This window comes from Mus caroli, unplaced genomic scaffold, assembly GCF_978045245.1.
Source record: "Mus caroli unplaced genomic scaffold, Mus_caroli_1 scaffold_4, whole genome shotgun sequence".
NCBI classification, from domain to species: domain Eukaryota; kingdom Metazoa; phylum Chordata; class Mammalia; order Rodentia; family Muridae; genus Mus; species Mus caroli.
Genome location: NW_028227259.1, coordinates 127,361,253 through 127,386,867, shown reverse-complemented (window position 1 = coordinate 127,386,867; position 25,615 = coordinate 127,361,253). Strand labels below are relative to the sequence as shown.

The following is a 25,615-nucleotide window of genomic DNA, read 5'->3' as shown; positions in this document are numbered from 1 at the left end:
TTAATCCCAGCACGTGGGAGGAAGAGGCAGAGGGATTTCTGAGTTCAAGGCTAGCCCGGTCTAAAGAGTGTTCCAGGACAGCCAGGGCTACAGAGAGAGAAACCCTGTCTCGAAAAAAACCAAACCAAACCAAACCAACCAAAACTGGTGGGGCATCTAGCTTGACTATAGTCTGTCTCGGTTCAGAACTCACTGTCAGGGTCAGAATTTACAACCAACCTCTAACCCTGAGACTTAGGGCAAAATCAAGTGGAGACCAAATGGGCAGTCTGGCAATGGTAGCTCTTGATTACAGACCCTGCACTTTAGGAGGCTGAGGCCAGGAGACAGAAATTCTAGGCCAGCCTGGACTAGGGAATAAAACAATCTCAAAAGCAAACAAACCCCCAATGTTCTGAGTGGTCTATCTCCCCTTCCCCCCCAGTTCCTGAGCTTGGCGAATCCACCCTCCTGACTAGGGTGCACTTTCACCACACAGAAGGGGCCAGGGGTGGGGTGGGGGGAGAGCAAGAGAGACGGCGTAGCTGTAAGAAAAGTCAGTATATTTATGGTTTGCTTTATAAAAGTTACTATAATACAATGGTACATAGTATTGAATTCACAAAAGTATGAACAAATATTTACAGCAAGACACACCCACAACGGAAACATTTCTCTTCAAAAACAAGTTACATACAGATGACAGAGTCTATACGCACAGACAACCCTAAAATTTATTGGTTCTCTTCTTTGCAGGGGCAGGGAGAGGAGGGGGGAAAAAAAATCAGAAACCCCTGAACCTTCAAAAGCAAGAGAAAACAAAAGCTTTCAAAGAAAAATGGGCCCACAGATCAGGAGTATTGCAAACCCTTCCTGGGGTGCTGGGGGTGGGGGAAGGGTAAGCTCAACACCTCACTTAAAATGAAGTTAAGGTTAATGCATGCGGATCCCGTGACAGGGCTCAGTGAGGCCCTGCCAGGGACCAAGCAGCTCTTCCCTGGCATCTGGGCATCTTCATCCCTTTGTGATGGGGGTCAGTAGGGAAGAAGAAGAAAGCCCCCAGCGAGCCGGCCTGCATGAGGAACTCAAATTAAGCCATCTTTACACACTACACATTTCTTCTTGTGAAAAATAAATCTTTTTTTTTCTCATTTGCACAATTATGCAGACAACTGCATGTGGAAGAGTAGGTGGGCGCTGTGCCCACCAGGTGCCTCTTGTGTCTTAATTGCCAATGGTAATAATCCTCTCAACTTTCAGACTAGTGGGCACAGTCTCAAACACAGAGGGCCTGTGGAAAATTAAAAAAGGAAAAAAAAAAGGAAAAAAAAAGAGAAAAAAAGCAAAAAAACCACCAACGAGAGAGAGAGAGAGAGAGAGAGAGAGAGAGAGAGAGAGAGAGAGAGAGAGAGAGAGAGAGAGAGAGAAAGGGAAAAAAACCAATTCTTTGTACAGAATTTACATGATAAGAAAGCTTGACACAAGCTGAGGTACCAAGAGGCTCCTGCCACCTGGTCCACGGGTGGGGTCGGTCCCACCCGGAGCACTTCATCTTGGTGAGGACTCTGGGTCACAACAGTCGCGGTCCAGAAGTATTTACATCATGTCTGCTTTGCTTTCTGGGGGATGGGGGGGGGGGATGGGACTTGCTGTTACTGTGTGTGTCTTTTTGTTGTTGTTGGTTGGCTTTTTTTTTTTTTTTTTTTTTTTTAAGTACAAAGAAATGAGAGAAGAAAAAAAAAAAAAGTCTTCCCACTTGTTTCTACAAGAAACAAAGTTCCCAAGAAAAAAGTCTGTTATGGCAGTCTATCTACAGGGATTGGTTCCGAACGCCAAAATAATAATTTTCTTCCCTTCAGTTTGATTTTATACACGAGGAAAAAAAAAAATTCATGGAAATTAACCCTGAAGAGGATGGGGTGGGGTGGGGGGGGGGGGCAGGAGCTGTCCAAGATGGAGATCTGAATTTTAATATCATTTCCAAAACCATCTTCCTTTCTCTAGGAGAAACAACCTGCTCGCTATGGAAATAAATACGCCCTGGCCTCCTGGGTGGGGGCCTCCAGCAGGGTGACATGGGTGTGGGGGTTAGGGTAATGGGGCGAAGCTTATCAACAAACAAAAATATGTCACATGCGTACGGTCGGACAAACCCGTAATGGCAGGGCTTGGGGGAGGCCCTCAGGGCCCTGGCACCCTCTACACCCGGGCAGGGCCAAGGCTGCCGAGAGTGGAAACACCGTTCCCAGCGCCCCCACCGCACTGGGGACACCCTGGGAGGCTCCATCGTTGCTGGCATCCGAATGAGAAAGTAAACATTGAACCCAAGGATTGGGGGGGTGGGGGGTAGGTAGGGCAGCTGGGAGTCCCCAAGGAGGAAGTTCCTGTCTGGGACCAGCTTGGCTCCCCCAGGGTCTACCAAAGGGAAAGGGGCACCCTCAACCACGGGGGGCAGGGACAGACTGGGGAACAGGCCGGGAGAAACTGTGGGGTCTGCTCGCTGCATCCACGGGCAGGGAGGGGCCTTGCGGGTCTGTAGTGTTCTGAGGTTGAGGCCGCGGGAGCCCCCCTCCTCCTGCAGCACCTAGTCCAAGGTCAGCCTGGACCCTGGGCCCACACCCAGTTTCACTGAGGCCTCCGGATTCCCCACAGGGCTCCTCCTCTGATTCTGCCTTCACATTTTCAACGGTTAAAAAAAAAATGTCTTTTCTTCGGACAAGGAAGAAAATAAAGAGGAGACACAACACCACAGAGCAGCATTCTCGGGGGTGGGGTAAAAGACTGAGGCCAGAGCCAGGGAGGGAAGACAGACGGACGGACGGACGGAGAATGGAAAGCCGGATACACAAGGATACAAAGCCTGCGTGCGAAGAGCATCTATAAAACGGAAAGACGCAGGTGGAGAGAGACAGAGAAGCCCTTTCCCGCTGCGGGGCTGGGGCTGCGGGTGGGTCCTGGGATAGTGTTGGGGGGCGCCAGGCCCTAGTGCGGCTGCTGGGGATAAGGACAGCACCTGAAGTGGGTGGGGGTGTGTGGAGCCTGGCCCAGGGCGAGCGAGGGTTCTCCTGGGCTACGGCTGACATCCTCGGCCTTTGGCACGCGGGGACTAGTTGAGGGTCCCCCGGCAGTTCTCGGAGCCACAGAGGCAGGGGATCTTGACGTCCTCGATCGGGAACTTGTAGTCGTACGTGATCTCCTCGTTGACATTTATGTGCTGCTTAGAGTAGATGACAATCTTCTTCTGGGACTCTACCGTGATCACCTTGGCGTAGCAGTTGGGCTGCAAGACAGGATGGTGATGCGGTTAAGACGGGGTCGGGAGCCCCCACCCAGTCCTCGCCATGGAGTTACAGAAGCCAACTTGTGGGTATCAGCTCCACGAATGGCTCTCCGGCTAGCTCCTCCCATGACCAGCTAGGCTAGCTCCTCCCATAACCGGCTAGGCTAGCTCCGCCCATGACCAGTACCAAATAAAAAAAGGTGCAGAGGCCAGAGAGAGATGGCTCAGAAGACTTGCAACTCTTGCAGAGGACCTAAGTTTAGTTCCCATCCTTTATGGGGTGGCTCACAACTATCCCCTAACTTCTGAGTCAGGTGCCCTCTTCAGGCTCCTCTGGGTACCAGGAACACATGCAGTGTACGTACATACATACATACATACATACATACATACATACATACTAAAACATCCACACACGTTTAAAAAACAACTAAGTCAAAAAACAAACAAACAAACAAACAAAACAACTAAGTCTTTAAGGAGGACCACAATTCTTCCTCATCAGACATACTGCAGGAGATGCCTGAATCTGTACTTCTACTCAAGTGTCATTTCTGAGCCCTTGATAAGGGGTCTATAAATGGTAGGCCCTACTTGCCTGCTTTAGTAAATACAGTTGGTTTTTTTTGTTTTTTATTTTTGTTTTAAGATTTATTTATTGATTATATGTAAGTTCACTGTAGCTGTCTTCAGACACACCAGAAGAGGGAGTCAGATCTCGTTACGGATGGTTGTGAGCCACCATGTGGTTGCTGGGATTTGAACTCCTGACCTTTGGAAGAGCAGACGGGTGCTCTTACCCACTGAGCCATCTCACCAGCCCCCCTTCAGTCTTTCATATGACTCCAGAATTCCTACTGCGCTCATTGTACAGACATAACAACTGAGCTCAAGAGAAAAGCCCCTTATCCAGGCTTCTTATCTCCTCTCTCTCTCCCTGTCACCTGTGGTCAACTGAAGCCTGGAAAGGAGACTGAACATGATTGCAGTGCCTGAGTTCCTGGGGTCCTCCATACAGAGGTGGGGACACCCCCATCCCTCACTGGGCACTTACATTGCAGCTGTGATTAATGAAGCGTGCAAAGTTGCCGCACTTGGTGGCGTCGATGATGGTGTCGTGGTCTACTCTGAACATGTAGCTGCTACCGATGCCTTCATCCTCATACCGTTTCTCCCTCATGTCCGCAATCACCTGGTGGTAGAAACAGCCTTAAGTCTGGGCCTGCTCTGGGCCCCTGCCACCCCTCACCAGCACCCTGGGCAGCACCTACCTGGCGAATGTTCTGGCCCACGTACTCGATGACCATCTCGTCAGCAGCAATTGGCTCCATGGCAAACAGGCCCCAGTCATGAATGTGGCTCTTACAGAATTTGAGTTTCTTCTTCCGAAACTAGGGGACACGAGAGGGAGGGACAGGATGAGTGAGGACTCTCAGGTCCCACGCTGACCTGGCTGCCCCGGAGGAGGTCTAGCCTCACCTTGAGCTGGTTGAACTTGAGCAGGTCGCTGTCACAGCTGCCGGTGAAGGAGGACAAGAGGCGCCTCTGCTCAGACCGCCGCTCTGAGCCTGCCCGAGTAGAGGCATGGGGCTGGGCTGGGATACTCATACCCTGCTGGCACAATGGGGGATGACAAGTCAGAAAGGGACAGACAAGGCCCTGTCACACCCTCTCCGGATCTGCCCCCACCTCCTGGCTTCAGGAGGCTTAGAGCATCTGTCTTCCTATCAGTCTCCTTTTGTTTGTTTTGGTTTCTTAGAGGCAAGGTTTAGGGTTTCTCTGTAGCCTGCTGTCCTGGAACTCTTTCTGTAGACCAGGCCTGCCTCCACCTCCTGAGTGTTGTGATTAAAGAACTATGCTGCCTCAGGGTTGGAGAGATGGCTCAGTGGTTAAGAGCACTGACTGCTCTTCCTAAGTTCAATTCCCAGCAACCAAATGGTGGCTCACAACCATCTGTAATGGGGTCTGACGCCCCCTTCTGGTGTGTCTGAGGACAGCTACACTGTACTTATATAAATAAAATAAATAAATAAATCTTAAAAAAAAAAAAAAAAGTGCACTGCCATCACCCACCTCCTCTCAGCACCTTGAAGTGCTTTTATTTTTCTCACAACTGAGCCTTCCCCCAAGCCTCCCACCTTCCCCCTCTTACCAAGATTCTTTCTATTCTCTGTGGTCTCTTCCTATTGTTCTATGTGGCTTCCTCCCTCCTCACTCTGATCCAGCATGACTTTCTCTGAACCCCTTGCACTCACCAACCTCCCTCTTATCCACAGCATTTGCTTCTGACCCTGTGTTTGCTTGAATGTGCCCACCCACCCCCGCGCACCATGAGAAAATAGCTGTTTTATTCACTGATGCCCAGTATGCCATAAGTGTGTGCTGAACAGAGACTGGGTGCATCCGGGGTGGGGTGGGGTAGAAGCCAACTTTTTGGGAATGTATTTATGTCCAAGGTTAAAACCATTTGGGACAGGGCTGGGGAGATGGTTCAGCGGTTTAGAGCACTGACTGCTCTTCCAGAGGTCCCGAGTTCAATTCCCAGCAACCACATGGTAGCTTACGGGTCTGATGCCCTCTTCTGGTGTGTCTGAAGACAGTGACAATGTACTCACATACATTAAATAAATATTTAAAAACAAAAACAAAACATTTGGGACTCCCCACTACCCACAGAATAAAAGGCAGCCTTTTTAAGAATTCTGCGATAGCATCTACCTACATAGCCCAGACTGCACTAGAAGCTCTGTACCCTGCCTTTCCCCTCTTACAGGCTAGAAGGATGCTCTCTGAGCCCTGCCTGACTCTGTGTCCAGACTTACACAGGCCCTGCTCACACGGTACCTGGGTGTCCATGGGGGGCTCGTCTGTGCTGGCACGGCTGCTGTTGAGGTATCTCAGCTTGTCCTTCTTGTCGATGGTATAGAAGCCCTCACTTCGGGCGCAGCCTGTCACGTGCTCACGGATACCATCTTCCCGTTTCTTTTTCTTGGCTGAGGAGAGGCTGGTAGGTGGGTGTGGGTCAAGGGCCACATGGACATTCTCAGAGATTCCCCACTCCTGGTCCCTCTGCCCGGCCTCCCCAGCCTCACATCCCTCTCTAGGGGTAAGGATGCCCAGGTCCACCACCCACCTCCATGCCACCTGGCCAGTTCTGATGATCTGCACTTAGATGCCTGGCACTAGTCATGTTTCTTACTACTTCCTGTTCCTCCCTGAAGATAGGGGCAATGAGGAATCTATGGACAGAGTACTCTGGCAGAGCACCTGAGGCAGCAAATGCTGTGTGACTTTGTGCAGATCACTTAGCCTCTCTGAGTTATCAGTTTCTCCCTGTGTTAAAAGAGACTACTAACTACCCTGTATATTACTGAGGATTGGTTCAGTTCAGCCAGGCAGAGCCACCCTGGGAGATCAGATCAGTCTCCGATTACGTTTATGCTTATGTTTGCACCTGAGACCAGCTCAGCTACCTCCGGGAGTGAGGCAGGCCTGGCACGGCAACCACTTGATAGATGACGGTGACCGTACTACTGCCTCCCTGGGACCATGACTGTAACCTCCCATAAGATGGGATGCCTAGAGGGGCCTCCTGCTCCTGAGGGATGCCGATCCCACATCTGGCAGGATATAGGGATGGTAGACCCAGAGTGTGTCATTCAGCCAGTCCATGCCATTGTCCTGCTGCAGCAGGCGCTCGTAGGTGACACACAGGAAGCGGATGTCCTCCTCGTCGATGCCACCGTTCCAGATGTCGTACAAGATGGTCATCTCCTCAAACTCTGAGCGGGGCCGGAAGAGAGGCTGGGGTGGTGAGGGTTCAGGTGAGGCCGATGGGGCCACCAGGTCTTCGTGCCGCTTCTTGGGTGGCCGCCGCCACGGTCCCCGCACCTTGGCCAGGTCCACGTACTCTTCAGTGACCTCATCTCGGCGAGGTCCTGGGGGGATAGCTTCAGAGGGCCACTGGTTGTCCAGCTCCTTAAAGGGTAGCTTGGTGGATTCAACGGGTGGTGGGGGTGGAGGTGGGGGAGGCTGGGGTGGGAGGGGCGGTGGGGGGGCTGGGATCCCCGTGTTCCGGAAGTCCAAGGTCACGGCCCGAGGGTCATGTGCGCTGGGGAAAATGGGGGCCGGTGGCTGGCCTGGCAGGAGCAGAAGGTCCCTCCCAAGGGCAGGTCCTGGCGGTGGCCGGACCAAAGGCCCATCCAAGGACAGCATGGACGGTGGGGATCTCCGGGGCCGGCCTGGCTTCCTCTTGATGGGGGTTGGGCAGGGAGCTAGAGTAGCGGGCAGCAGGGGAGGCAGCTGGGGAGGTGGCCGAGGCTGGGCCCTCAGGACCGGGACAGGCAATGCCAGAGGTAAGGGCAGAGGCAGGGGAAGTGGGAGGGGAAGGCCAGTTTCCAGGAGCACTGGGGAGGCCAGGGGGCCAGTACGCTCATCTCGCCGACCGGTTGGGAGGGGACAGACAGGCAGAAGTAAGGGTCCACTGGGCTCAGGGAAAGTAGGTGTGAAGCTGAAGTCCCGACCAGGTGTCCGTGGAAGTCCCCCACTGCTCAAGCCGGGGGACGGGGATGGATAGGAGAACGGGCTGCCAGGCACCTGCGGGGAGCTCAGGGACAGGCCACTGCTGCCCCCTGACAGTGGGGGCTCCCCACCTGGGGTGGCTGGCACTGTCTCTGTGCTCTGTGACTTGGCCAGACTGCCACAGAGGCCTGGGGTACGTGGCGGCTGGTCTTCTGGGGGAGGCTCCAGGGGGACGGGAGGTTTGGGGGGCTCTGGGGTCTCGGGCTCAGGCGGTGGGCTGGGTGGCCGGAGCAGTCGAGGGGGCGGCAATGGCGGCTGCAAGGGCAAGGAGAGCATCGGAGGGGGCTCGGGCTCCACATCCAGGTCTGACTCTGTGGAGAGGGAGGCAAATCCAGGATATTGTCATTTCATTCACATGTCTCTCGGAGAGCCTTTTCTCCTTACTGACCTTCTATGCGTTTACCAGTAATCAGCCCTCGGTCAGGGACCCAGAAGGGGTTTCTGTAAGTGCCAAGAAGGGCAATGCTAGCTTTCCCCATGTCTGTCAAGCTATGTTCTTGGGGCTAGAGCACAGCTTGGCGGTACAGCACTCGCCTGCCGTGTACCCACAAGGTCTTGGGTCTGGACTCCAGAGAAGGAAACACTACTTTGTCCCTAGGCCCACAGGCTTCATGGTGGAACAAAATCCAAGTCTCATCTGAGTCCCAGACAGTCTGCACGGACTTCTCCTGGCGTTTACCTCCACTCTCTTGGGATCTAATTTTCCCTAGTGCATTTGCTGTAGCCTGTCTCTCTGACCTAGTAATTTGTGCTTTCATGAGAACAGGTATCTTTGTCCATTTGATCTACAATTGTATTAACAACGCCTAAAACGGTGCTGGAGCCACAAGAATCATCTCATTGAGTTACCGTTTAAAGAGCCGTGGTCTGTACCCAGTCAAAAGCTATACATTACACAAAATCTATAGTTGGCTTTTCCCCCTGATCTCATAAAGGTACAGTCTAACCACATTCGACTATGTTGAATATTCTAAAGTGTTAAAATGAATTATAATTAACTAAAGGTACTGATTCCCCAGAGGTGGTGCTCAGTGGCAACACTGTGTCTGGCAGAGAGACCGTTTCTGCCATTGCAGGGACTCCCAACCCAAAGAAGGGAGTCTGCTGAGGCCCTTCCAGAAGACTGGTGACTGGTTCTGATGGAAAAGACACTACCCAGCTTTTTGCCACATGCCCCACCCGACTCACACCCAGGAGGCTGCAGGATTACCTGGACCATGTTCAGGCGGTGATGGGGGTTGAGCCTCCGTCTCCCGGGCAGGGAGCTCTGGAGAGAGCAGCATGTCCCCTTGTGTGTTGGGGCTTGGCTCTTCTAGGGGCTCTGGGCTCCCTTCCAGCTCCCGAGCACCCATGGGCAACGGAGGCTCCTCCAGCTCGGGAGCCTGCATCTCAGGGACTTCGTCCTCAGCCTCAATGTCCACTTCCTCCTCAGTGCCCAAGGACTCCCTCATGGGGCCTCGTGGGCCCAGAGGCACTTCTGCCCTGACTTGCTCAAAGTCCTGGCCACCCGCTGGAGGCATACTCTCTTCGGCCATAGCCACTACCGTGGCTGCAGCCATTGCAGTCTCTTTCTCCTCCTCTTCCTCCTCCTCCTCCTCCTCGTCCTCTTCTTCCTCCACCCCAGGTACGGTCATCTCCTCCTCGTCCTCTGAGGATGAAGATGAAGACTCGGACTCGGAACTGGATTCAAACTCTGAAGATCCAGAACTTTCACTGGAGGATGAGGACGACTCAGCCGGGGCCTTTGAGGTGGTGATGCTCTCTGTCTCCTCTGGGTGAGGGACACAAGTTGGGCAGGGTTACTTCACAGCCTGGGCTGCTCCTGCCCCATGCTAGGTATTTCCCCAAAAGGCCTTCAACCGGAAGCCCTTTAAACACAGCCTTCAAATGCTGACCGGAGGAAACTACTCCTCAATATAAATAGGCTCCAGGTGAAATTAACATAAGACTGTACATTTGGAAGTGAACAATCTTGGCACCCCACAGGCTCCCAAAGCGGCCATCCCCTCCACTTAGTTCTTAAGCACTCCCATCAACAGTCAGAAGCTACCCCTTTCAGCAGCCCTCCCCCCAGCACCCCTCCCCCACCCAGACCTGGCTCAAGTACCCACTGATCCACTGATCTATTTTCTGGGCCTCTGGACTCACCCAGTCTGGAATCCTAAGGGGGTGGGGGAATGTGCTTTAAGGAGCACACCTCTCAAAAGCATTAAAATATCGGTCCCCCAAATCAGTGACTGATGTCCCATCTTAAGAGCACAGGCTGGGGGTGGGGGGCGGGGCCGGGACGCCCACTTCCCTGCTTACCCTCCTCAGAATCTCCATTGTCCTTCTCGCTGGCCTCCGACAGGGGGGCACCCTGATCACCGATGTCAGAATCAATCTGGCCATCGCTGTCCTCATCGTCGTCGTCATCCTGGGGCACAGGGACAGAGGGACACAGGTGAGCTGGAGGCCCATGTCTGAGCACCCAGCACCCGGGAGGCTCTGATCCAGACCTTGTCGGAGCTGGAGGAGGACGAGGGTGAGGATATGCGGCTCCTGAGGCCTTCCTCCTCCTCTTCCTCTGCTTCCTCCTCCTCTTCCTCCTCCTCCTCCTCGGTGCTTTCTCGGTCCTCCTCTTCCTTGTCTGAGGCGGAGGATGAGGGTGAGGTGGTAGAAGATTCAGAGGATGACGACGCTGAGGAAGAGGAGGACACGGACAAGGACTCCTTCTCATCCTCCTCCCCGCCGCTGTCCAGCTCGAGGGGCCGTCCTGGCCGGCGTCGCACACCCACGCTTTTGGGGTCCCGCTTGGTGAGTTCGCAGGGGGCATCAGCTATGTCCCGGTCCCGCTCCCGCTCTGACTCTGTGGGAACAGAAGGAGTTACAAGAGGGGACACAGAGATGGGGAGGAGGGGGAAACCAATAGCCAGCCAGCAGCAGAAAGCACCGACCTTCATCTTCCTCATCCACAGAGGTTGAAGGCCGCAGCCGCTTCTGGTCACCAGAAGAGGCTGTGTCCGGTGGCTCCTTCCTCTTGACCTTGAAGGAGGGCAAGCGAATGGCGCCCCGCAGTCCAATGCCCAGGCCTAGGCCCTCGTAACCTAGGCCCTCACCCTTGCCCCACGACTCCAGCAGACAGGAGGCGATTCGGTCTTTGGGCTTTGGCCTGTCCTCGTCCTTGTGCTCACCGGACTTCACGGGGGTCAGTGAGGCCTGGGATGGGAGAGAAGGGAACAGTGACCAGAGTCCGAGGCATTGCTGCTGCCCCCTGCAGGCAGCCTTAGTTAATGGCACACTTTTTTTCCCATACACTGGGCCACAACCTCCCTCTCTTTCCAGGGTTCTAGAGCCCCACACTACCCTTCCACCACCGCTTCACCAACAACACTACCACAGCTGCATTTTTTGGAGCATGGCCTCCACATGGGGACACAGGAATGAGAGCTGTGCGCTGCAAGGACATATCTGCATCACTACCACAGACACCAAGGTCCAATTCCCCTGTGCTGTGTGGTCCCAGGGTATTACAAACAGTCACAGTATCTACACAGTGGACCCAATATACCCGGGACAAAAGGAATGGAGTTCTTCTTTCAGAAAGTAATTGAAACCAATTTTATCTCTTGAGCTATTGCTTAAAAAGAAAGAAAGAAAGAAAGAAAGAAAGAAAGAAAGAAAGAAAGAAAGAAAGAAAGAGAAAAGGAAAAAAAAAGAAAGAAGGCCAGCCATGGGAGTTACACGCCTTTAATCCCATAACTTGGGAGGCAGAGGCAGGTGTATCTGAGTTCAAGGCCAGCCTGGTCTACATAGCCAGTACCAGAACAGCCAGGGCTACAGAGAAATGCTGTCTTGAAAAACCAAAGAAGCAAAACCAAAACCAAACAGAATGGGGAGGGGGAGGGGCAGAGAGACGGCTCAGTGGTTAAGAGCACTGGCTGCCTTTATAGAGGACCTGGGTTCTAGTCCCAGCAGCCATATGGCAGCTCGTAACTCCAGTTTCCGGGCATCCGATGCCTGCCTCTGTGGAACACAGGCACGCACTCGCTGCACTTACATACAAAGAGGCAAAACACCCATTACATAAAATACCACCACCAACCAATTAAATACCACTAACCACAACAGAGCTGGGTCTGGTGGCACACACTTGGGAGATGGGAGTATTTAAGGACAACTTGTTTGGCTCCATAGCAAAATTGAAGCCAACCTTAGTTTTAGGAGACCCTAGTTCAAAATTTAAAAAAAATAAAAAATTCAAACCCAAGTTCCTAGCCTTTTGAATCTGTTATATAATTTCCTTTAAAAGTTTGTTTGTTTGTTTTTTGTTTTTGAGACAGGGTTTCTCTGTGTAGCCCTGGCTGTCTTGGAACTCACTCTGTAGACCAGGCTGGCCTCAAACTCAGAAATCCGCCTGCCTCTGCCTCCTGAGTACTGGGATTAAAGGCGTGAGCCACCACTGCCCTGCCAAAGTTTATTTTTATTTTATGAGTACAGCTGCTTGGTCTTCATGTCTGTCTGTGTGCTATGGATGCCTGGTACCTATGAAGGCCAGAAGAGGGCGCTGGATTCCCGGAACTGGATTGACAGACAGCTTTGGCCTGCCATGCAGTTGCAGTGCTTATTAACTGCTGAGACATCTTTCTAGCCCACTTTTGTTAGTTTATGCATGGAGCTGTGTAGCTAAGGCTGGCCTTAAATTCCTGACATTCCCAGCAAGGGTGGTGGGGATACCTCCCATGTGTGGGATGGGGGGAGGGGGGCTTCACTTCTGGCTCAGGCACTGCCCATAGCTTAAAGAATTTATTCAGAGGGCTGGAGAGATGGCTCAGTGGTTAAGAGCACTGATTGCGCCGGGCGTGGTGGCGCACGCCTTTAATCCCAGCACTCGGGAGGCAGAGGCAGGTGGATTTCTGAGTTCGAGGCCAGCCTGGTCTACAAAGTGAGTTCCAGGACAGCCAGGGCTATACAGAGAAACTCTGTCTCGAAAAACCAAAAAGAGCACTGATTGCTCTTCCAGAGGTCCTGAGTTCAATTCCCAGCAACCACATGGTGGCTCACAACCATCTGTAATGGGATCTGATGTCCTCATCTGGTATATCTGGTATGTCTGAAGACAGTGACAGTGTAGTCACATACACAAAATAGATAATTCTTTCTTTCACAGTTGGGGATACATCTCAGCTAGAAGAGTGTTCGGTTCCATTCCCGGGCTTCATGCCTTCGGTTCCATTCCCAGAGACTGTTAAACTGTGTGTGGGCTTACTCGGGATCCTAACCCTCAAGAGATGGAAACAGGAAAACTCCCAGTTCAGAATCATTCTCTGCTACAAAGAGAATCTGAGGTCAGCCTGGGTTAGAGGCTCTGGGTTTTGTGTGGTTTTGGTTTTTTGTTTGTTTGTTTTTGGAGACAGGTTTTCTCTATGTAGCCTAGGCTGTCCTGGAACTTGCTATGTAGACCAGGCTGGCCTTGAAACCACAGAGATTCCATCTTCCTCTCCGTCCTGAGTACCAAAATTAAAGGTGTGCATCACCTGGCTTCAGTAAGTATTTTACTTAAGCATCAACCAGATATAGCTTTAATTAAAATGAGACTGTCTTCAGTGTGAGAGCGAGGTGAGGTAATCACACATCTTTAAAGCCAGGACTCAGGAGGCAGAGGCAGTAGATCTCTGAGTTGGAAGCTAGCCTGGCCTTCACAGCAAGTAACAGACAGCCAAGGCAACATAGTGAAACCCTGTCTTAAAAACAGTTGTGGTGCACAACTTTTAACCCCAGTGCTTGGAAGGCAGAGGCAGGCGGATCTCTAAGCTAGCAAGGCCAGCCTGGTCTATAGAATGAGCTCCAGGTAGCCAAAGCTAGTCAGGGAAACCCTGTCTTGAAAAACTAAAACAAGCCGGGTGTGGTGGCACACGCTTTAGTCCCAGCACTTGGGAGGCAGAGGCAGGCAGATTTCTGAGTTCGAGGCCAGCCTGGTCTACAAAGTGAGTTCCAGGACAGCCAGGGCTATACAGAGAAACCCTGTCTCAAAAAAAAAAAAAAAAAAACAAAACAAAAAAAAGAACTGTGTGGCAGGTAGTTCTCTGGTTTTATGACCCCGTAATATGAGTCCTGACAGGCTGTACTTACCTACCCTGCAGAGAACAAGTTCCTAGTCACAGAGCTCCCTACAGTGCAGTGCAGAGAGGGACAGCAAAATTGGTGCACACCCTCCTCTGCGGCTGGTGTGAGGAGCAGAGTGGACTAGGGGCAAGGGACAGCTGCTGGGGTCGGGGAGGTGTGTGTGTGGGGGGGAAGAAGTCTCACTATGTAACCCTGGCTGGCCTTGAACTCACAGAGCTCCTGCAGCCTTCGCCTCCCCCACTCCCCACCCTGCCCCCAGTGCTGGAGTTAAAGGTGTGAGCCAGGACTCTCAGCTTATTTGAGAGGATTTAATAACACTAAAACCAGGTAAGTGCCTATCCTTGTAGCCACCATGGCTGAGGCAGGAGCATCCTTGAGCTTTCATAGTACAGACTGAAACTCCACCTCTTAAAGGAAAAGGCTTCAGGACATTGTCCCTCCCCTCCATTGTGTAGGGAAAGGGCAGTTAGGGTTCAGTTGTGAGGGTCTGGATAGGCAAGCCTCCAGGGAAAAGGGCAGCCAGAGGTCCCCACAAGGTCAGACTTTGTGCCCCATGTATCAGGAGAGAAAAGGAAGGTGAATCAGGTCACAGAGGTCTCAGCTGTGGGACCACCTGGACTGGCAGCCACCGGGCAGGAAGTTGCTGAGCTCCTAGAGCTCAGAGTGGGCCAATGAGGAACTGTGTCTGATGTATACTGTCTCCTCTTAGTTAAAGGGGAAGAATTTAAAGGGGAAGAGCCACATGCAGCCAGTGGCCATGGGTTCAGCCTGCTTAGTCAGCTTACCTACCTACCTATCAGTCTATCTATCTTTCTATCTTTCATCAGTATATCTATCTATCTATCTATCTATGTTTTTCAAGACAGGGTTTCTCTGTGTAGCCCTGTCTGAACTGACTCTAGACCAGGCTAGCCTGAAACTCAGAGATCCACCTGCCCCTGCCTCCCAAGCGCTGTGATTAAGGGCATGCACCACCAACACCCTGCTTGTTGGCACTTCTTAAAGGAGTCTCAGGCTGGCTGTAGAAGCAACCACCCATCCAGTAACACATCTTCAGAGAAAGGGAGGCCTAGGCTAGTTCCTGCCGGCCCTCTTGTGACCCTAACCGGCTCCCTGAGCATCCACCTACATACCTTGGCCATCCGCTCCTTCTTGTCCCACCATTCGTCAAAGGCTCGGAAGGCCACCACCTCTACCATCTTGCGGTTGAGATCACGCTTCATGATGGCCTTAAGTTCCTTGAGCACTACGAGCAAGACCCCGTCCACCGTGGCCTTGTGTGGGTCCTCCTGACGTGGTATGTAGCCTGGTGGCGGCACGGAAGGGTCAAACTTGGGCAGGGGCGGCCAGTGCTGTCCACGTCCTGGGCCACTGTTGCTTAGGGAGAAGGGGCTCCGGTAGGGGGGCAAGTTGACAAATTGCAGCCCAGCAGAAGCAGCGGCAGCTGCAGCGGCCATGAAAGGTGGGTAGGGACAAGCACCCTGGCCCGTCATGAGCCGGCTTAACATCTGTGTTTGCATCTGGAAGGACATGGGCATGCCACCCCACTGGCCACCCAGCACATGGCTCATGTCCACCTGCATCACAGGAAACAGTCCCGGTGGGAAGGGCGGCATCGGCGGAAGGATGGGTGGGGGCGGGACACCCGGGGGCGCTGGCAAGGGTGGCGGGGGCACTGTCACTGCAGGATGGGCTGGTGGTGGTGGTGGTGGTGGTGGAGGCAGAGGTGGGGGCATGGGGAAGCCAGGTTGTGGTGGGGGTGGGGGAGGGGGCGGAGGTAATGGAGGGAAGCCAGGGGGTGGGGGCAGGGGCAGGTTTGGAGCCAGAACGTTGGGGGCTGCCACAGTCCCGGCCCCTGGGGTCACCACCATGGGCTTGGGGCAGTCAGCGCTGGTGATGGGGGCCGAGGGCATCTCATCATCTGAGATTTCCATGTCCTCTCCTGAGGACTGCTGGCCCTGGAAGAGAGCAGCGAGGGTTCCATAAGCATTTTGCAAGCACCAAGGAGTTGGAGTCTTGGGATCAGGGGGTCAGGGGATCAGTGTGGGGAACTCCCAGCCTTCAACCATTCCAAATGATACTTTTCTCCTTTGGTACAAGGGGCATCCAAATAGCCAATCCCTCGGCACCTGTGTGCCAGGCACTGTTCTAGATTTGGAGAAGCCAAAAGTGACCGAGATGGCCACAAGTCTTGATTTGTATGGAGCTGAACTTCTAAAAAATGGTGGAGGTGAAACATAAGCAGAATGAGAAATCTCAGCTTGGGGAAGGGGAAAGGCCGGGAGAGAAGGGAACAGGGTGTGGGGAGAACTCCGCAGAGGTCTGAGAGAGTCTGAGAGATCACAGGAAAGAGTTAACACTTGGTGGAGCTTCCCACGTGCCAGGAAATTTTACATCCATTAGCCAGTTCTTAGAACAACTCTGGGCAGAGGAGGTCTGTTCTCTCCACTTTTACTAAGGAGGAACTCGGGACATGGAAAGGCTTAAGTAACTTCCCCGAGACCATGCAACCAATAAGAGACACAGCCGGGAATTTGAAACAGGAAGTGGCTCCCCAGCCTAGGCCAGCCCAGCAGGGCCTTGTGCAAAAGGTACATGCAGCGCAAGTGCTGGCAGCCTGGGTTGGGGTAGGCAGCCGCCTTAAGGACTCATCAATTAGAAGGGGTTTCTGTTTGTTTGTTTTTGAGCTAGGGACTGAGCCCTAGCTGACATGCTAGGTCAGTGCTCTACAGCTCCAGAGCTGGGCCAGCTCACTCCCACTGGGCCAGTTCAATCTTCTCACTTAAGTCTCCTTGGCTTTTAGAACAGGCTGGCAAGTCTGAGAGCTACAGACATGCGTGATCGCATCCCACAACAGACCTCGAGAAGCCTGGACACCTGCCCCAGGAAGAGCTTCCGCTAAGACTGCAAGGGGGGTGGGGGGTGGGAAGGGGCGGAATCAAAGGACAACTTGGGCCAAACTTGATGGGGGAGGAGTCTATTGAGATCTGGATCTTTTGGGGCGTTAGCGTCTGAGCCTGGGAACTGGAAAGAGGCACTGAGTTCCTATGATTTAGAGGTGGGAGCTGGAGGGAAGGTGAGAAAAATGAGTTCCGGTTCCACAAGGGACTCCGTGTGGGTCAGATGCCCCCGGCCCCCGACGCACACACACACCTCACCCTGGGTGGAAATATTACGAAAACAAAGCTTAAGTGACAGTAAGTGCTTTGGAAGGCTGAGAAGGCAGGAGGTCAGAGGCCACACACCACCTGATGAGAAGGGCCTCAGAGGAGTCATCTGCTGGGGGATAGGAGTGTCTAGACTCTCATCTCCCCCTGTACACACAACACAACACATCCTGAGAGCACACTCTCAAGGTACCCTTGGGAGGGCGGACCAGGCAAGCTGAGCAAGAAGAGAAAGAATGCCCTATCGTCAGCTCCGGACAGCACCCAGCACCACCGTGGAGCAGCGCTCAGAGGGTTAACTCCCGGCTGCTATAGTCAGCCAATCACAGGGGCGCAGGCAAACTGGCTCTGCCCCCTCCCTCCCTGGCCACAGCGGGTGGGAACCAGTTGGCTGCAGTGCCTGTAGTTCAGGCAAACTGAAGGGATACCTTGTTTCCATGGAGATGGTGAGGCAGGGCTCATACAGACCCACTCAACAGATGAGGAAACTGAGACTAGAGAGAGAAAAGGCCTTCCTCTACAGAGGTCACATAGTCCGTGTGACAAGGCAGCTAATTAAGGCTCTGGGGCTGAAACCTTTTTTTTTTTTTTTTTAAACTCACCAGCCTCTGCCTAACCTGTCCCTTCCCACCGGTCCTCTCCAAGCTGCTGCTCCCTCTCTACCTCAGCCTTGTGGGGGCAAGAGCTCTTACAGACACCAAGCACTACCAGACAGCAGAACCTAAAGACTGCTCTCCAGACCGCCAGCAGGGGGCGCCGGAGGGCTGACCTGATGCTTAGCTCTCTACCCTGAAGCATCTCTGTAATTCTGTCCTAGACTCCAGACTCCAGCCTTCCCAGCCTCAGCTTTCCTCTTCTCTTCTTATGCCCAGGGACGGAGGGAAGAAGGGAGGGAGGGAGAGAGTGTTAGGGCGGCCTGTGCCCTCCAGAGACTCAACCCCGGACCAGGTGGCTGGCATGATAAACATCCGCCAAACCAAGGCTGCCTAGAAGAGATGGGGGAAGGGCCTACTGCCTAGTTAGTTAGCTCAAGTACACCTGTCAACTCCCTCTGCCTTGACCCTTGAAGCCAGAAAACCACTTCCCCAGAACTGCTTGCAGGCTCCCAGGAGCCTCAGCCACCTGTGGCCCCACCTCCTCCCCTGACTCCCAAAGTTCCTTTGCAGGCAGCCAGAGGGGGCTGATGGAAGGGAGGACACGTAAATCTGTGTCCACAGATGCATGGATCTCTTATCTGAGCGTCTACTTGTTAATGCGTGTTGGCCCTCCAGTACAAGGATCCAGGGTTGAGCTTAGAAAGATGACACAATGATCCTCCCCCCTAGAAAACCTGGACAGTGGAACCTTCACCATCCCAGCTTTGAAACTTCTTGAGACAGGAGGTCTGGGTAATGAGATAAGAGGGAAGAAAGGAAGGGGTAGGGGGCGGACACCTTCACCTGATTCACACTCTGTTCCCCTCCAAAGCTAAACCTAAGCCCTTCCCCCTAAACGTTAGATCCTAAAGCCACCAAAGAAAAGGAAGACAGACGGACAGATGGACTGCTGGGCCGCGCCACCTGCATGCTTTCTCCTCTCTTCAGGGCACCAGGCTCTGAGAGAGAACACCTGGGAGTGTTTGTTGAGCCAGCCTCACACAGCGCCCTGGCCAACCTCCAATACTCCAGACTGACAGGATTGATCACTACTAAGCCATTAATAGAGACAATGACCTGGGACCATGAGCACAGCCTAGGGTCTCTCCGAAAACTCCGCCAGAGCTCAGAACTTAGCCTGCGTTGAAAAGTCTAGACTCTTCCAGGGAGGAGTGTTACAGGGTCCCGTCGCTCCCGTGTCTTAGCTAGTGAAATGTATCAGGGGACAAGGAGTAGAACACAAGACAGACAAAATCAATCCCAGACAGACAGACAGACAGGCATGGTGGTACCTCATCCATCCGCTCTGAGGTGGGGGTCCTGTCTCCTGCCAGGTCCAAATCCACCTCAGCTGTCTGGGCTAGCAGACCCATAGGGTCTGGGGGGCCTGGCTCAGGTGGGGGCCGAGGCCCCAGGCCCAAGTCCTCATCTTCATCAGAGTCAGGCAGTGGTGTGGGGCTGATGTCCTCTAGGCCTGTGCTGGAGGGGCGCGAGGAGGGTGGCGAGGGACCGCGGAAGCCGGGCTGCGAGTTAGTGCCAAAGTGGCTGAGCGGGGAGAGTTGGGAGGAGGAGGAGGAGATGGGGCTGCCTTCCATCTGGATCTCAGTGTCTGAATCCTGCTCACGAAGGAAGGGCAGCTTGGTGCGTTGCTCCTTCAGCAGCATCTCAATGCGGGAGTCCAGGCTGTCATGGGGCTTCTCTGGTCCCGCTGGAGAGGACTCCAGAGTAGGGGTGCCAGGGCTGTCACAGGGCTCAGGACTCCAGCCAAAGGTAGGCCGACCACCCAGCTCCATGCTGTTGCTGTCAGGGGGCGGGGGACCAGGAGGGGTGCCTGGCTTCTCCTTGGCTGGAGGTTCAGCGGGTGGCAGGGGTGGGGGCGCAGGTGCCCTCCGGAACTCCCCACTGTCGCGGCTCCCAAAGGCTGCTGTGGCGGTGGGCTCCTCAGGGGGTGGCGGGAAGGGCGGTGCTGGAGTCTGGTATGGAGAGAAAGCCGATTTGAATCCAGAAGCCGTGGCTGTTTGGGCAGGAGGTGGAGTATGGGCAAACGTGGTGGCATCCTGGGACTGAGCCTTGAAGGGAGTCCCGCTGCTGCCAACTGTCCCAAAAGAGAGGTCCGAGGAGCCTCGGAAAGGAGCTGTGGCTCCAGCCACCGCTGAGTTGTGGACATAATGATGTTCGTGGCGGCGGTTGTAGGCATCTGTGAACTTGCTCTCATGCCGCCTCGCCTTGAACGTGGCTGTGGGGTCCTGGCTGAAGAGATAGGAGGGTGTGGGCTGACGGCTGGAGTAGCTGGAATCCTGGGAGAAAGGGGTACCCAGGCGAGGTGTGATTGGGGTGCCTTGTCCATAGGAGTTGGGTGTGTCCAGGCGGCAGCTGGAGTAAGCTGTGTCCTGGGAGAAGGGGGTCCCACCGCTATTGGGGGTGACTGACGAGGAGCCAGAGCCGCAGCCTGCAGACAGGCTGCCATCCTTGAGGCGCTTCAGAGCATCTGATAGCTGGAGAGAGAAGAGATCATGGGTGTGGTGGATGTGGAGGGAGGACCGAGCTAAACCAGGCAATTGAGCTGTTTCCCGCTAAAACTTTGGCTGCTAGGGAGTGTGGAGCCCATGACCTCCCATCACAAGGAAAGAATTGGAGTGCCTGGAAGTGCTCAGGGTTTTTCTGTTTCTTGTTGCTGTTGTATTTCCCTGTCCCTAGGTATAGATGTTTACCCTCTGGACACATAGAGGATTGTCCCTAATACTGGCAGCACAAAGAGAAGACCCTGAAGTCTTGGTCCTTCCCAAGCCTCAGGCCATCTGACATTAAAGGGTGTGATGCAGAGATGTGACCAATGACTGCGGTCTTGGGTTTGATGGACTGTCCTTACAAATTCTAGAGATTTAAAGGGTGTGACAGCCCCTCCCTCATGCCTCCTGATCAGCAAGCAAACGGACTTCAGTCCTCTGGGGAGGCGGGGCGGGGGGGGGGCACCTAGGTTCACACTGTGGCTGAGTGGAATCAGCTAGGTGAGTGTCCTGGTATACCGTGCGTGGGTGGAGGAGCCAGTCTGTCTGTTCTGGAAAAGGATCTGAACTCTACTTTCTGGAAATACGTACAGAGGGTGCCCGGATACCAGACACTAAGACCCAAACATAGGGATGTTTTGACATTCATATAGAAAAAATTCCCGCATCTGTGGGAATCCCAGTGTGGGTGGAACCGGAGGAGGGACTCAGGGAGACTGAAAGCTACAGAGATGCTGGGCCAATCCCAGGGGAGATCTGGTGCAGCAGATCTTGGGAAAACAGGGTTTTTAGATCAGCTCGGAACCAACAGCAGGTGTGGTCAGGTCTCTAAAGCCAAGAGGTGCTGAAGCAGAGGGAGCAGCTGCAGGGACGAACCTACCTGCAGGGTCTCGCTCACAATTGGAGAAATAGCATCCAGCTCCCCCACAGGGAGGGTCTGAGGGGTGTACCGGCCGGTGACCAACAGTTCGTAGAAGCGCATGCGGGTTTCCCCTGTAACAGGCAAGGGACAAGGGTATCCATGGAGGCTCCACCAGGACACATCCCCATGGGGATTCCAACTTGCTTATTAGCACAGTCATGGATCCCTTGTGCCTGTGACCACAGGCCCGGGGATCCCGTGTGCCCCCTGATTAGGTCTCTACCCTTTCTCACCTCATTCCAGATTCTCATCTGTCCAACAAGGCTGCAAAACTCTGACCTTTCTGATCCTGAGATTCTAAGGTTAATGCCTTTGTGTGACAGAGCTTCTCCCCCCCCAAAAGCACCCCCCAAAAAAACCCAAAACCCCCAAATGCCATCCTCAATGAAAAGTTCTTTCCATTCCTTAGACTATAGTTCCCCCCAAAAAGGAGCCATTACCACCCCATCCCCCACATTCTTTCACCACAGAATAGCCACTGCTTGTAACAAGAGCAGAGGAAGTCTGGAGAGAGAGGTGACTTAACTATCTGGGGCCAAAAGACAAGCTAAGCCTGTCAAACACACATACTACTGTGAGCCAATCTCAGGCTGCTCTCCACCAGCTTAAGCCCCAGGAGTACCCAGTCTGCCTGGGGACTACCTGGAGCTCTCATGGTCCCAACTGAGCCCTCTGCCTACCTCTCTACCCACCGGAGAGAGATTTTGATCAACCAGGCCCCAGATTATTGGTAATTATAGAGCCTTCAAGGCAGCTGTTTACATATGCAAAGGAGGTGCATTCCTTGAGCCACACTTTACTGGACTCTTTCTTGAAATACAATTACAAATCTCAAAATAAGTGGTGGTATCTGAGGATTGTGTCTTTTCTTTTCTTTTCTTTTCTTTCCCTCTCCACCCCTCCAGGTCCACCAGAAATGAATTTGTAGTGAGACTCAACTGCTGCTTAAGATGTGGGCAGGTGATGGGAGGGGGACTGCAGGCTTCAGTCATGGGGGAAATTGAACTTCAGCTTAATGTGAGGCTAGGTAGTAGATTTAATAGTCTGTTCTCTCTCTCTCTCTCTCTCACACACACACACACACACACACACACACACACAAGTGCATGGCGACAGGGGTGGGGGTGGGGGTGATTTACTAGGGCTCTAGGAACTGGGAAATGAGGAGGAGAGCTGTCGACTGGACAGAAATGATTAGGCTTTGCAAGCGGGGGTGGGGGTGGGGGGTAACCAAATCCACTCAAAATTGCCAAATCCACTCAAAATTACCACAAACCACAACCCTTTTCGACAACACCCAGCACGGTCTTAGAGACGGCATGTCGCCATCATTAAAAGCAAAACAAAGTTAAGTTTTTCTGTCTTGCCTTTGTTGTGTGCTCAGAAACTCAAAAAGAAAAATTCCTGGTGCCCACCCCTGAAGTCCTCCCAGGCAGGGTTCACCAGTGCCACGCCCCTCCTCCAACCCCGGACTTGACATTAGGACCACCGGACCGGACCGCCTGGTCCCAAAGCCCCCTGCACTTGCCCGCAGACTGGCAGGGATGTCTTAGAAAGGACGCAGGTAAACTTAGGGGGGTATGGCCCTCTGTGTCTTGCCAGGCCTTTTCACCTGAGCCAGGATGCAGGGGTGGGGTGGGGGGAGAGTCAACAGCTCTGGAGGTAGGAGGTGTGGCTCCCCAGCCTGCCTGAGCAAACAGAGGTGCTGCGGTCTCTTTAAGAGAGAGGAGGGAAGACAAGTGTCAACCCATGAGCACCCAGAGCAGCCCGCCCCCAAGATCCACTATCAATGCTATCAGAACATTATCAATGAAACACTCCTGGGCTCAGATTGGTTCAGGGAAGGGGCACCCGTTGGGGGTGAAGGGGCACGGGCACCCTAGATCTTTAAGGAATGACTTTTATGAATTTAAAGGCACACGGTTCTTCTTCTGCCCCCAACAAATAAACAAACCCTCCTATCTCCCCTAACACAGGCGGCAACACTAGGGACTGTCTAAACGCAGGCCATAGGGGCTCAGAGAGGGGCCCACAGGAGTGTCATATGTGGGGGAAGCCTCTGGGTGGTCCCTAAGGGTGCAGTGGCTAAGGACTGGCACATTTGGTAAATTATAGTCTGTCTCCTAGCAACAAACAACACATTTGGCTCCATGTGACTCTGCCCTCCGGAGGGGACAAAAAATAAATAAGGTGGTGGTGGTGGTGGTGGGGAATCCCAAGGAAGAGACAACGGTAAAGGGGTTTCCAAGACGAGGGTGAGACAGGTGGCCTTCCAGCTCCTCCCCCACCGGTCACCAACGGGCCGGGCCGCCACTAACCTTTGGTGTCCAGCTCCACGTGGATAATGTTGCCCATGACAGAAGTGCTGTGCAAGTGCTGGACGGCCTCCTTGGCGCCCCTGACTGTGGCAAAGACCACCTTGGCAATGCCCAGGTGTTTCTTGGTCTTCGGGTTATACAAGATCTCCACCTCCTCCACCTCCCCATACTTTTTGCACATGTCCCTTAGGAAGTTTTCACGGACGTTGTCATTCAGCTTGGCAAATGTCACCTGCTTTGGAGGCACAGGGCCCACGTAGAACTCATCGATCTGCCAGGGGCCGCGGGGGGGGCGGGGGGAAGAGAGTTTGGAAAACATTAAAACCAAAGAGAAAACACAAGCACGCCTCACTTGCCCAGCAGTTAAAAAAAAAAAGAAAGAAAAAGAAAAAAGAAAACAAAAAAAGCATGCGGGCGGGCCTGGGAAGCGGAGGATTAAATCGTTTGGAACCTGGAAGTCCTCTGGGTTCGAAAGGAAAGGGGAAAAAGAAACAGTTTCTCTTTCCCCACCCCCCTATTCTGGCCTCCTCTCCTTGCTGCTGGATCCCAGACGACCCTCTGGTCTAGGAAGTTGTCCCCTTTAAAGCCGAAGGGTTGGGAGGGGGCGGGTCCCTGAGCCAGGGCCCTGGGTGCGCTGGACCCAGGTGGGGACCGGGAGCCCCCAGCTCTGCCGGCGTGATACAGTCTCAGTGCCCTGGTTACAGTTTCTCCGAGTGTTATTTTGTTTACAGTGGCCAGGAGGGGACACCCCTCTCCCCCCTCCCCGCCAAAACTTCCCTGTCCTGGACGGCGGGAACTAAGAATCCGGCTGGGCTTGGTCAGGACTGGCGTTATTTTCGAACTCGGGGAAGGAGGGGGGGAGGGACCATAAGACAGAGAGGAGGGGTCCTACCTTGAATTTGGGCACAGACAGCTCCAGCTCCTTGTTTTTGGTCCAGATTCCGACCACCCGGGGATCTTCCACGATCTCCACCGGGCGGTTGCTGGACATCTGTGGGCAGAGACAGGGGGTTCAGTATAGAAGGGCTGGCACCCTCCCCAGGGGCAGGGGCAGATCCCCCCCTTCAAGGCATCAGTCCCACTCCAGGCTGAGGGGAGGGAGTCCTAGCTGACAGTTGGCCCAGGTAGCTGGAAGAGGGGTCCCCCTCCGTTTGCCTCTTGTCTGGGGGCTCCACCGGGGGGTGGGTGGGGGTGGCGGGAAGGCGCGCCGGCTACTCACCGCCAGGCTGAAATGCTGCCCATCGTAGCGGTACAGTTTATGGTGCCCCTTTTTCAGAGCCGGGTCAATCATCAACTTGTAACTTCTCCAATGGTGGTTCCTCCTCTCGCCCGAAGGGCCGGGCTGCGGCGGGGGCTGCTGGTGGTGGTGGTGGGGGTGACTGTTCTCCATGCCGTTAACCCAACCTGAAACCCAAGCAAGTTGTTGTCCTCTCCGCCGCTTCTACACATTCGCCCGAGAATCCAATCGGCTGGCCCCCACCCCCCTCCCACCTTACCAGCGCGCCCCGAAAGCTTGTCTCGCTGCCTCTTCTCCCCCCCCCCCGCCTCCCGAGAAAAAAAAAATCTAAGAATGGAGCGAGAGAATAAACCCTTTCCGGAGGGTTTACGCGCCCGCCCGCTCGGCCACCGTCTCCGGCTGGCAGCGAGGGGCTGCCCGGGGCCCCCGCTGCGGGCTGGCGCGGTCCGGGGCGCACGGAGGACGCGGGCTCCGGCCCATGGTGCGGCCGGCCGCCCGGCGTGGCGCTCGGCCCGGCTCGGGCGCGGAGCGCGCGGCAGGGCCTGGCGTCGCCCGCCGGGGCGGGGGCCGGGGGCTCGGGCTGCCCGGCTCCTCTGACCGCGGCCTCTCTCTCTCTCTCCTCCCTTCCCTGCGCCGCGCTTACATCCCCGCCGGGCGCCGGCCTCCCTGCGCCGCCAGCCAGTACATGGTGTCCCCCGCGGGAGCCGAGGCCGGGGCGGCCGGACCGGGGGCCGGGATGGGGGAGACGCCGCCTTAGCGGCTGCCGGGCCCCGAGCTGCCGCTGCCCTTGCTGCCGCCGCCGCCGCTGCTGCTGCTGCTGCTGCCCGGGAGGCGGCTGGCGGCGGAGGCTCGGCTCCCAGTAGCCGCACATCCCACAATACACC

General features: G+C 54.3%; 1 protein-coding gene across 3 annotated transcripts; it reads right to left on the bottom strand.

Moving 5' to 3' along the window:
* Positions 1–689: 689 nt before the first annotated feature.
* On the bottom strand, positions 690–25,555 carry Setd1b (SET domain containing 1B, histone lysine methyltransferase). 3 transcript variants are annotated; one of them, XM_085837139.1, is made up of 17 exons: positions 25,375–25,555; positions 24,714–24,898; positions 24,387–24,485; positions 23,495–23,765; positions 21,135–21,247; positions 19,040–20,242; positions 15,079–15,903; positions 10,777–11,038; positions 10,339–10,688; positions 10,148–10,256; positions 9,051–9,611; positions 6,892–8,151; positions 6,104–6,270; positions 4,739–4,873; positions 4,531–4,650; positions 4,314–4,451; positions 690–3,259 (listed from the first exon to the last, which is right to left on the bottom strand). In XM_085837139.1, exons 2-17 carry the CDS (start codon positions 24,882–24,884, stop codon positions 3,086–3,088), a joined length of 5,958 nt encoding a protein of 1,985 aa, XP_085693265.1. In that variant the 5' UTR covers positions 24,885–24,898; positions 25,375–25,555; the 3' UTR covers positions 690–3,085. The 3 variants fall into 3 exon arrangements, with proteins under 3 accessions (XP_085693265.1, XP_021019117.1, XP_085693266.1); XM_021163458.3 differs by having other exon boundaries at positions 4,739–4,870; positions 25,375–25,554; XM_085837140.1 differs by lacking the exon at positions 25,375–25,555 and adding an exon at positions 24,991–25,030.
* Between the last annotated feature and the right edge of the window lie 60 nt (positions 25,556–25,615).